Here is a 13280-nt window from a genome sequence, read left to right on the forward strand (position 1 = left end):
AGTGTATGCCTTATATGATTTATGTGATAGTGATTGAGAATGTGAATGAATGCTTGTCGGTACGTGAACGATCTTCGGATATTGCACGTATCACTAGGAAATGTGAGTTTTATATAAGATGCATGAAAGATACATGAATGATTAAGAGTATGTATGAAAGTATATAATAAAATGTATGTGTAAAGAAGTGAATGTATGGTTGTCTGGAAAGAAGGGACTAGACCCTACCAATATATGAGATAGAAGGGACCAGACCCTAATAATATCTGAGATGGTAAAGATAGTTATGTATGTAGTATGAAAGTATGAAATAATGCACGTGTGGATAAATTTATGTACGAAAGGTAGGTAAACAGGTAAAGTATATAATATGCATCTTCGGATGCGTATATGAAAGTAAGTGTATGTATTATATGTTACCTGATTAACTAGAACTCACTCATCGCAGGTAATTAAACTGAGACAGCTGGCTTGAGGGGGACATATGGCAGGATCTGAGGAGGCTAGCATCTGAAGATTTGTCATGATGATTTGATATTATATTTTATGTTATGTTTTAAAAGACAATTTATGAACGTTGTAATAAATGGTTGACCTTTATTTTTATTCCGCAAAAGTTTTAATTAACTCTGATATTTAAAACTGTGTTTATGAGTAAATCCAACGTCAATGTTGGGCACCGGGAACGGGCCTTACAATAACTTAATTGGAACGTCGGTGATGACGTTTATGGTAAGAATCATGCATACATTGATTTGGTTTCCAAGACGAGAATTGAGGTTCAAGTAATTACAATTACAAACGGGTTTGAGAAACAAATTCGGGTTAACGAGCCTGGTAATGGGTTATGAAATCTGGATATCGGAATTTTGATATATTAATATATAATATTTAAATTTTAGTCCTTGGGGAAAGTAGAAGGGAACACATTTGGATAAAAGTTTGAGTTTTGGGTTAAAATTGCCAAAATGTGTAATTTATAAATATATAATATATAATTAACTAAATAGTAATATGATAATATTTAATTTAATCGATAAATGCAGAACAATTTCCCGAACATCAAAATGGGCCGGGTTTATAAATTTTGGAAAGTCCGAGTTGTTACAGGTTGAGCATGTGGGGTGGCTTGTGCAGTAGGCGGGACACGACAAGTGCCAGCAAGGTGGCCAAAGCGATTGCATTGGGTGTATAGTCGGCAAGAGAATTAAGCAGAGTGGTGATGGTTACACTTGACACATAGGGGATAAGGTCCGGCCTAGGCCTTTTTGTTCGGGGCATTTTGGTTTTGGTTGGGAGGAGGTTGGTTATTGGGTTGGTTAATGGCATAGGCTTTACGCTTGTTGCTATTGTATTGTTGTGGTTGTTACTGTGATTGTTTGTTGTTGGAAGCAGGCTTGGGTTCGACTTTAGCATTAGAGGCTGAGTCGGTTTCAGTCTTACCGGGATTTGGCTTAGAATCCTTGCGAGACAAGGTTCCATCCTTAACATGACTGTCAGTAAGGGAAACATCTTGGTCCATAGGCTCACCGATGGTTAAGGGATCACGACTCGTCACAGCATCATGGAAAATATTTGGTAAACCGCGAATGTATTTCTGAATGTCGCGGTTCTCGGGGGTTACAAGGTGGGATACGATTCGGCTAAGTTCACGGAAGCGGTTCGAGTAGGTTTAGTTATCCCCACTATCTTGCTTGAGTTCCCAAAACTTGGCTTCAAGTCTTTGCAGCTCATGTTCGGGACATAATTCCTTCTTCATTGCCTCTTTGAGGTCTTCCCAAGGCATGGCTACAACCAATTCGGATCCTTGGTCCCAGGGCATTCCACCATGTGATGGCTCGGTCCTCGAACATGCTCGAGGCGAACTTAGTTCGTTTGGCGTCCGAACATTCACAGTGGATGAAAGTATTCTTCATCTTCTCAAACCATTGAGGCAACTCACCACGAAAGGAAGTAGGGTTGGTAATAGGGTTGTGCAAATGAGTTAACCCGAACCTACCCGGGTTAAACCCGACCCAACCCGAGACCGAACTTGATAGAAACACCATACCCGATGATTGGACCTGTGTATGAATCTGCGTATCGGGTCTGTTAAGATTCGGGTCTTCAAGTTCACAGAGTAAAACCGAGACCGATAGCATGAATGAACTTTGAATCACCCTTTTATTTATGTGCTTTGTTAGTTGGGACTTGGGGTTGTCAATGGTTTAAAAAGTGGAGTGGTATTCACGTCGGCGAGAAGAATAGAATGAGAAGATGAACCGGGGTTTTAAATGGGTTTTTTTTCTTTAAAATAAGAAAGAAAGAGGAAACAAGGTGTTTTTTGAACTTTTACTTTGCACCACTACCACACATTATGCAGGCTTGCAACGTAATTTGATTTGGAGCATTACTTTTCTTACATAATTAAAGATTTAAAGAAAACAATTAAAGTGACTTTCAAATATGATTTGATATTTTACCCAAATAGTTTTGATGTATTAAGAGTTTCAACAAAAAGAATGTCTAAGATTTATAGGTTTTAGAGTTGAGACAAGCAAATTTGTTATATGCATAATGTACAACTAAAATTGTTTCTAATTTTTTATATTCATAATGTACTAGTGGAAGAGGTTGCGCTTCGTGTAGAGTACACAAGGGGTTTTGGTTTTATGTGAGTTGGTTTGTTAAGGTACAGACATTTTACATAGTCCAAATTTGTAGTCGATATAGTTTAAAATATAAAAATTAAGAAAATGATATAAGATTATCATAAAAACTCAGTTAAACAATTTGCGCATAGGTTTTACTAACGTTGATTTGTTATGATACATTGCGGAGTAGAAAACGCAACAAATACCCTCTTCTATTTGCATTATTATCCAACATAACCTAAAAAAATCTCAACTTATATCAATATAAAATTTAATAAAACTTAAAAGTATACAGTTTCTTATATTTGCTCTACAAGTATAGAAATTAAGAAATTAAGAAACTAGTTTATAGGTTTGGTTTGATAATTGACATCTATTATTTATGTTTCCAACGAATATTTATAGCATTCAATTTTTGAAACTCACACCGACAATAAAGTTTCTTTCCCATAATATTACTTTTCCTTTATCATATATCCCGTCTTTTCATAACATAATTCTTTCTAGATATATGAAGAACAAAGAACTCTCCAACACTAGAAGATCTCTATTCACCATCGGGGTCACTCTTGTTTCAACAGCCCATACACATGTAAAGTGAATGTGTGTGTTGATGCGGAATTTTGGTTCAGAAACAATGATATGGGTTGGACATATTGGTTGGGCTTTACCCTTCTTCCTTAGATTATGTATATATTTAGTCTGTTCATCTTTTTTATGTTTTTCATGGTAACTGACCCGAAACCGACTTCCTGCAATAAGTAAGACCGAAAATAGATCTGCAATCATCGGGTCGGTCTTTATCGGGTATTTTTAGTTCCGGTTTTTCGGTCTTTTCGGGTATACCCGACTTATGCACACCCCTGTTTGGTAAGCAAGAAGTTACGAAAGTTGTAGTTGTTAGGTGCGGCCAAAGTAGCAGATCCATTGGAGTTGAGGCTTTGGATTTGGGTGATGATTGTGGGCATAGCAGCAGCAAACTCCTTTGTGATTCTAGCAACCAAGCGGCGATTATGAGAACTAGAGGAATGTTGATGACAATGATAGTTTCTTAGCGAATACATTCTATAAGGACCAAAAGTAAAGAATTTATAAGGCGAAGGGTAAGTTGAAGAAATACACTTACCTTAAGTGGTAAGTGCATGTCATATGAATGTCTAACTAATGATATATAAAAGGTTAAGAGTATGTATGTATTTATATGAATAATGAAATGAAGAAATGAATGTATGAATGTATGATTGTACGGTTGTATGGATGTATAGATGACAGATACCAGACCATAATAATATCTGAGACAGAAGGGACAAGACCCTAACAATATCTAAGACAGAAGGTACCCGACCCTACAATATCTGAGACAGAGAGACCAGACCCTAACAATATCTGAGACAGAAGAGACCAGACCCTAACAATTCTTTCATTCTTTCAAACTACATACATAACTATATCTGCGATCGTAGAGATAGTTATGTATGTAGTTTGAAAGTATGAAAGAATGAAAGAATGTATGTATGTAGTTATGTACGTATGTAAAATGTATGAAAAGAAAGTAAACATGTCAAGCAACTAATATGTATCTTCAGATACGTATATACAAGGATGTGAATGTAATCTATGTTGCCTGATTAACTGAAACTCACTCAGCGGTGCTGACATTTAGTACGTACGCAGGTAAATAGGCTAAGGCAACTATCTTGAGGGAGACGAATGACATCAGACTGAAGAGGCTGACTTCTTGAGAATAATGTTATGATGTTATATTTTATTATTTGTTTTATTTGGAACACAAATTTGAATGATGTTAAGACGAGATTTGAATGATGATGTAATATATGGTTGAAGTTTAATGTTTCCGTGAAAGTTTTAATTCACTTTGATATTAAAAACTATGTTTATGAGTAAATTCAACGATAATGTAGGGTACCAGACTTAGAGCCTTACACAAATCAAGTAACTGTTTGAAAATAAGTGCATTTTAACAAACATGGCTTCAAACTAACACTTACCTATCCTATACAAGATTTATCCTATACAAAATTTAATCATCGAGGTTTCATTGAGTATTATGTGTTAGGCTCCATTAATGTGGGAATTGTTTGAAAAACTATTAGTGAAAATGAATTTTCACTAACTTTGAACACATATATTTTATTTATATACGGGTAATATACTATATATGATTATTTGGGTTTGTGTTTTACTGTGTGAGTACTTCACAACAAACCGAATTACAGTCAAAACAAATCTAATATGAATGAGATATCGACGCTTACGCCTTGTTCTTGAGTTTTTTAACCAAGGAAAAGAGAGGGAAGGATACGAAAGGGAAGGGAATGGAAGGAAAATTTTTTAATTAGGTGTGTTCTTGAGTTGGAAGGAAATTAGAGGAAAGGAAATGATATCTATGTTATCCTTAGTAATCATCCCATTTTTTGGAGGATAACTTATTGGAAAAATACAATAATTTAATCCCTCCTAACTCCTCATACTTCTTTCCTTTCCATCCTAAAAAAAACTCAAGAACACCCATTTTTTAACTATCCTTAGTTTTCATTTCCTTTCCGTCCTTTAAAAAAACTCAAGAACAGGCCGTTAAAGTTGTATTGTTGGAACAACTGAAAATAAGAAAAGTTCGAAGAACTCGATTAAGTTTTGTCAACTTCTCCCACATATGTGAGAGGACATAACTTGGATGGTTTATAAGAAGCACTACATACACCCTATTTCTTTTTGGTGCGTTGTTTTTTATTAATCTCAACTATCATCTTTTGGTCGCTATCAGTCCCAACTAAGGAATTAGCTCTTGATTGTCTCAACTTTTAACGTATTTATTTCCAACGGTCCACGACTAACAGAATCCTAACACCGTTACTTGTTAGTCGCCGGAAAAGCACTTTTGACCGGAAAAGTCACATTTTTCGTTGGTAAACTCAACCTTAATACCTCCTGAACACCACCACCACCAACTGACTCACGACCAACCAACAACCACCATTTCACCACCAATCGATTTAGACAATGGTTCTAAGGTTCTGGCGACCTTAATAATTAGGGTTTTTACTAACAGAAAATTCCTAAAGGTTCGATATAAGGTTACAAAGATGTTTGGGATGAAAATGTTGAGTAATCTGGAATAAAAATAATGTGAGTTTTCCGGCCAAAAATGTTTTCTGCCGACCTGCAATAAACGGCGTTAGGATTCTATTAGTCGCGGGCCGTTGGAAATAGTTACATTAAAAGTTGGGACCATTAGCCGCCAATTCATTAGTTGGGACCGACAACGAGCAAAAGATGATAGTTAAGATTAATAAAAGGGCAAAATCCCAAAATAGGCCAAATTATGAGAGAGAAACTCAAAATAGGCCAAATTTCAAAAAAAATCCAAAAATAAACCAATCAAAACTATCGTCGCCGATGCATTTGGTTTCCCGCCGACTGATTTCGGCCACCACTAAAATACTGACACGTGTAAAGAGTCTGACCCCACCCGATAGTTTCTGATCAAATCCATCTCCTCCGTTATTTTTGTGTGAAAATCGTCTCCACGAAAACCTTCTCCTCCGTGATGTTTGGTTCTGTTTTCATCTCCGCCGTGAGTTTTCCAAAAAAATTGAAAATCGTATTTTTGAAATTCGTCTGACCAGATGAATTTCACGTGAATTTCCTCTTTTCACATAAAACCCACCAAATCATCATCTTCATCTTCTGTAATATTTGCTATTTTGCAAACCCGAAAACCCGACTCATCTAAATTTTCAAATGTTCTTTTGCGTTAAACTTTATCTATATTTTAGGATATTCTACAAACTTAATTTTATGTATTTTATGTCTTAATTGCATTTAAATAAAGTCCACGGCTAAGTTTGTCAAAAATCAAATTCTGGTTTCTCCTACCCGTCGCACTAAGCGACGAGGATTCACAAAACCAATTGCGACGCGTGGCTGGGTCGCAGATTAGCAAAACTCGTTTTCTTCACTTTGTGTCGGTTTCGCCTATTTAATAATAATAATTAATCTTTATGATATATATTGAGTGAAAACATTTATATTCAAAATCATTAATATGTATCGCAAAACAATTTTTTAGTGGGTTGACTAAGTTAAATGATTATTTTTTTGTAGTCGTTTCTAGTAACTGATGATTTTAACAATAGTAATAATAGTAGTAGTAAAAACTTCAATAATTGTAGTGATTATCATTAACTAGATGGGTTCTCCCGTGATACGACGGGAAACAAAAAACCTAGTAATCAAGTAATAACTATGGTTGTTCAATTTTTCGTTTGAAACCTTGAAAACGTTATACCAATCACCACTTTGGGTCAGCCGATTTCTGAATGTTCAAATCATAGCAAACGGTTTGTTTACAGTTTATATCGAAATCGGCCATATAAAGCGGGTCGAACGGTAAACTTATTATTGAAGCTCAATGCGTGAAACCAAACCATTAGTAACGATTCAGTTTAAATTTTCAATGATTTAGTTTCGGTTTTCAATGACAAAAAATCGAACCAACGGCTCACGATTTAACTTAGAAACCGTTAAATCCGAATTGTGAACGCCCATACGTAACATGATAATTTTTTTAATTGAAAACAAACTATAACAATACCATACCCAAATTAAAGACAATGAAATACTCATTTTTATGGTGCAATTTTTTAAAAATATATTAACGTATGAAAAAGTTACAGGCGTTGAAAAATCATTGGTGGGAAGTTAATTTACAATTAAATTTACAAAAATTGTAACTATTTTTTAAATTTACAAAAGTTGTGTAAAGTTGAAAAGGCAATGTTGTAATTAATTCTATGCGTATTTTCAAATGGACAAATTTGTCCCTATCTTACATGCTATAGAAGGTGTAAATTATACATTATAACTTGTAAATTATTTAACATGTATGTGTTTTAATTTGCCTATATCTCATGTATTATATACAGTATAGATAATGGACGAATAATAAAAATAAAGTTTTAAATTAGCAGAAGGTATTTATGGTAATAATGTGTTTCCTTCATTTTTTGATAACCACCACTTAAATTTTGTTGACCCATATATAAATTTAAATTAAATTTATTTGATACTTTTATAAGGCTATTCATAATGGGCGTCATATGGTGTTGACTTGGGGCGATAAATGGGGTGCCCCCCTTTGCGATAAAAGGGACGACATGGGGGTGTTTTGTCGCCGGTGTGGTTTGATTATTATTATTATTATTATTATTATTATTATATTGTATTTGACTGTTGAATGGTCATAAGTTAAGAAAAATGAAAAAAAAAATAATATATATGCATATACCTCTTCTTCTCCAACTTAATCTCCATTTAATACAAATATACATATTTTCTTCAAAGAAAAATCTACAAAAGGGTACCTAGAAACAGTAATGGATAATTTTGGATTTGTGAAACTCGTACTTGGTTGAATAAATAAAACTAGATTAAGTTGATTTTTTGTGACTTTGGAGGAAAAAAACCGGATTTTATTTTTTTGTGACTTTTGACTATAAACGATAACGTAGGGCACCAGACTCGGGGCCTTACACAAATCAAATAACTGTTTGGAAATAAGTGCATTTTAACAAACATGGCTTCAAACTAACACTTACCTATCCTATACAAGATTTAATCATCGAGGTTTCATTGAGTGTTATGTGTTAGGCTCCATTAATGTGGGAATTGTTTGAAAAACAATTAGTGAAAATGAATTTTCACTAACTTTGAATATATATATTTTATTTATATACGAGTAATACTATATATGATTATTTGGGTTTGTGTTTTACTGTGTGAGAACTTCACAACAAACCGAATTACAGTCAAAACAAACTTAAGATGAATGAAATATCGATGCTTAAAGTTGTATTGTTGGAACAACTGATAAGAAGAAAAGTTCGAAGAACTCGATTAAGTTTTGTCAACTTCTCCCACATATGTGAGAGGACAAAACTTGGATGGTTTATAAGAAGCACTACATACACCCTATTTCTTTTTGGTGCATTAGTTTTATTAATCTCAACTATCGTCTTTTGGTCGCTATCAGTCCCAACTAAGGAATTAGCTCTTGATTGTCTCAACTTTTAATGTATTTGTTTCCAACGGTCCCCGACTAATAGAATCCTAACACCGTTACTTGTTGGTCGCCGGAAAAGCACTTTTGACCGGAAAAGTCACATTTTTCGTTGGTAAACTCAACCTGAATACCTCCTGAACACAACCACCACCAACTGACTCACGACTATAGTCTCAGAAGGTCTAATATTGCGCCACGTGTCCTGGTCTCCAAAGTCACAAAAAATCAAATATCCATAATTAAATATTGAAAGTCTCCAAAGTCGCAAAAACAACCGGGTTTTGATTTTTTGTGACTTTTGACTATAGTTTAAATATTGAAATCAAATATTTTTGTATACTAATACATTCTAAATTTAAATTTTCAATATATTCGTTCTGTTATTTTTGGAAAAAATAAATTCAATAAACAGGTGTAATTATATTAATAATGGTTTTCAGTTACCTTTATTATTTAAAAGATTTTTATTGTATACTAATACATTATAGATATAATTTCAAAAAATTATCAAGCGGTTATATTTGGAATAATGAATTATAATTAACTGCTTAAATTGTATTCAAACTTTATTTAGAAAGTTTCTATACATAATACGTTTACCAAAATTTTTATTTTCTACATCCTACTATATAACATATGTCTAATCACATAAGTCTTTATCATATTTTTCTGAATTATAAAATTCTGAAACAATGTAAGTTCCTTCCGTTTTAATATTTGTTTTTATGTTTCAATTATTTTTGTCTAATCTGTTAAATTTTAATTTTATTCATAGCACAATGGAAGCTCAAAAATTTACCATGTTTAATGAGATTGATATTCTAAAAACATCACCATCAACTCTTAAGGGTAGAGTTATAAGACTTTGAGCATAAAAGACAATAAAAAATGTGAATGAGGATTTTATGATCGAAATGGTGCTCATGGATGAAAATGTAAGTATGTAATTATGAATTTGTATATATGTTACAGATTCTACTTTTTTTATTTAATTATTGGTTCACTTGAATTTAAATTCTCATATATATTTTTGGCTTTAATGACAGGAGAATCGTATCCAAGCAACAGTTTACAAACAGAATATCTTTAGATTCAAAAGATTTCTCAAGGAAAGCTCAACTCTGACTATAGTTAATCCGAGCGTTGGTCTAAACGGATCTAATTACCGTGTCATTGACTGTTCCAACAAATTGGTGTTGGGACCAAACACACATGTGAATCCATGTGAGGAGTTTGATAGTCGGCTGTTTGGTTTTAAGATGATTTCTTTTGCATCACTAATCAATAAAGAAGTTTTTTTGAAATCTACAGTTGGTATATAAAAGTATTCATTCAAATAAACTGATTTATATATTTAGCGTTAGATGTCCATTAAATCTGCTAATTAATTATTTATTTATTTTTGTTTGTTTTAGATATTATTGGTCACGTGGTTCATGTGTTCAAGAGCAATGCTTCAAACGTCAAGGACAAAAACAAGCGTACAATGGAGATATGTGATTTAAGGTATTACTATTACTGTTTGTAACATAACATTTGCTAGACATGTTTTTGTAATAAAAGATTTATACTTATTACTGTTTGTAACACTTCTCTTATTTCAGTGGAAATTGTGTGTATCTAACACTATGGGATCATTATGCGTCTGAGCTCTCCAAATATGTAATTGAACATTTTGATGAAGGCTAGGCCATTATTGTTCTACAGTTTGGTAGGGTTAATTATTACACCGAACTGATGGTAAAGGTAAGTATTTTAACTAATTTTAATTTTCTTGAGTTTTAACATGTCACTAACTTAAACTAATGTGTCGTTGTATATTTTTCATTTTTGTTAGAGAAAGTGTATGTGTCCAATTCTTTTGGATCTAATGTTAGCCGTTTCTTTATAAACGACTTTTTATTTGAAAAAGAAGAATACAAAAACAGGTATATTATTAAACCAATAATTATATTCTTTTTATGTATTTAGTTTTTTAAATTTCATATAATGTTACTTATTTCTAAATTGATTCAATTTTAAATTTTGTAATTTGTTTGATTTGCTAAATGGCAATGATGTTTATGTTCGTAAACCGATTCCGGTGAAGATGCTGTCTTCTGTTGATGATGAGTTTTTGAGAGCAACAGATTTTTTAACATCGGAGATATTTGTACCATTATATTTGTAAGTTAATTATTACACTTTTAATGTTATCATAAATATCTTTCAATCCTAACTGAATATTTATTAATTAACATTATACTTTAATCCAGCTTAAAAGTATCATTATCCTTGGTACAATTAAGGCCATCTGCCCAGACACGGAATGGTATTACATTGGTTGTAATACTTGTAGTCTTAAGCTCATGGAAAATAATGGTGAATGTGGAAAGGAGTATGAATGCAAAACAGTTAGATGCAATGGTTTAGGTGTTATCCCTACACCTAGGTATTTATTGAATTCAAATTCAAATGTGTAATTTGTGCATTGTAAAAGTATATGTTTTTCTTGCTATTACCTATTTATAAACTTTTTTAGGTTCAAGATCAAGATAAGGGTGAAAGATTCAACCGGAGTTGTGTCGTTGACTCTGTTTGATAGAGATGCTAAAATGTTGACTAACAAAACAGCAAAAGAATTGATTGATTCTCAAAAATAGGTTTGTTTTCAATTAAAATACTTTGTTATTTATAAATTGGCATCTATATAATAGATTGTAAGTTTAACAACGATTAATATTATATTTGTTTCTTTGTCATCTAATTTTATTACAAAATAAGGTTGACAATGGTGGATTCCCTGCTGACTTGGATTGTCTCTTAGAAAAGATATTTGCTTTTAAGATCGATGTGGTAGATTTCAACTTCAGAAACAATGTCGAAGACTATGGTATAAACAAGCTTACTGATAACACTAATATTATCACAGAATTACAGAAAAGGCATAATGGTCGTTTGGTAATAATATATTGTTAACTATTTTATTATTCAATTCAATTTTATAACTATTTCAACTAACATATGTTGATTTTCCTGTTTTGTCTCATCAGCAATCAGATTCTACTCCTGTAACATTGGGAGCATCTATTTCTGAATTCCAATCATCTGGTTCGGTTTCTGTTAAGCTTTGGATATTTTCTTTAATATAATAGTTCAAACTTATAAATATAGTTAACAGAAAGATGTGTAACATGATTGTTTATTGCCTCTTACTTTTTAATAACAGCTTTATGATATTGGAGATAATCAAACTCCAAGTTCAAATGTTGATGCTCAGGATTTGGCAACTGATACAAAGGGAATGTCAACGTCTTCTGACGATAAACTTAAGAGAAAACTGGTTGAAGTTTTTGAAGTTGACGATGATGATAGCATGTCGGCCACTAAGTTGAAGTCTAAGACTATCGAAGAGATGGGAACCACTAGTCAATCATGCGAAGGTGCAGCACTTTTAACTCCTAAAATCGAGAAGGAATCTAAGTGAACAATTTCATTTATGTTGGTTTACAGTTATGTTAAACCTTTTTGAGACATTTGGATATTCTATGTTTGGTTTTTCTCTTTTGTTTTTTTAAACGATTATGCTTGAATGTTGGTTGAGACGAACAATTTATTCTTCTTGGTTTTTTTTGGTTGTATTTATGTTTTTATTTATTTTTGTTAACTTAATGTTTAGTTGATTTTTATCTATACTATCATATGCTTCCTATACATTATATAAATTATCAATTGACCAAATTAAAAACTAAATACAAAAATAGGTTGAATGTTCATAAATAAATATTCTAAAACCATTGTGTTAAATTATACTATATATGATATCTCTATTTATGTATAAACTTATTTTAAGCCAAAATATTGTTATTTTGGAATTGTTGTTAATGTAATCCGTTTAATTGTTTGGTCTATATATAATCTAATAATTTGTAATATGGCATGCAAGTAAATAAATTAGTTTTTGCTTTTAAACTTTTTTTCCTAACATGTTTATAATATAACAATAAATTTGATTTTGCTTTTCAACTTTTGTCTAATTTTGTATACAACGGTTTCGTTTTAATTTTGTATTAAAAATATGTAGTATATTTTTAAAATATTTTGTATTATAATTTACTAAATGTAACACATAAATAAAAATGTTATTTATTAATTATTTGTAACATATATTTATCACTATCTTTATAAAATACTGCTTTTAAATTTTAATTTGGTAACAAATCAATAAAAGAAATTACTAACTAACTTCTATAACTTTGTTAAAGATATAGGCTAATTTTATAAAGTTTTAACATGATCCAATATAAGAAGTCCATTCCATTAGGCCCATACCCATATTTTCTGTATTAATTTTTTAAAAATATACGACTCTTCGTTTATTAAGCTTAATTATCATCTAAAATTCTATTACCTCGCTTATTCTTCGAAATTCCGGCCACTGGAACATAAGATCGACTGAACTTTTAAAAAAGCTTCTTCCTCTTTGATATAGATATCAATCGATGGATAATGTAAGTACTAATATGTGAGATACTTTAATTGTATAAATATTCTTATTTAATACTGTTTTAATCTTTTTAGCCCTA

At 32.0% G+C, this 13280-nt stretch overlaps 1 protein-coding gene across 1 annotated transcript; it reads left to right on the forward strand.

Moving 5' to 3' along the window:
* The first annotated feature begins 9629 nt into the window (after positions 1 to 9629).
* LOC143547571 (uncharacterized) lies at positions 9630 to 12181 on the forward strand. Its single transcript, XM_077038966.1, has 10 exons — positions 9630 to 9650; positions 9762 to 10029; positions 10131 to 10221; positions 10320 to 10377; positions 10971 to 11146; positions 11237 to 11327; positions 11412 to 11414; positions 11479 to 11655; positions 11748 to 11810; positions 11924 to 12181. The coding sequence occupies exons 1-10, from the start codon at positions 9630 to 9632 to the stop codon at positions 12179 to 12181; spliced, it is 1206 nt and encodes a 401-aa protein (XP_076895081.1).
* The last annotated feature ends 1099 nt before the right edge of the window (positions 12182 to 13280 follow it).

Source organism: Bidens hawaiensis, unplaced genomic scaffold, assembly GCF_021521415.1.
Source record: "Bidens hawaiensis isolate Kalapana, Puna unplaced genomic scaffold, B.hawaiensis_p1.1 tig00014741_1, whole genome shotgun sequence".
Classification (NCBI taxonomy): Eukaryota; Viridiplantae; Streptophyta; class Magnoliopsida; order Asterales; family Asteraceae; genus Bidens; species Bidens hawaiensis.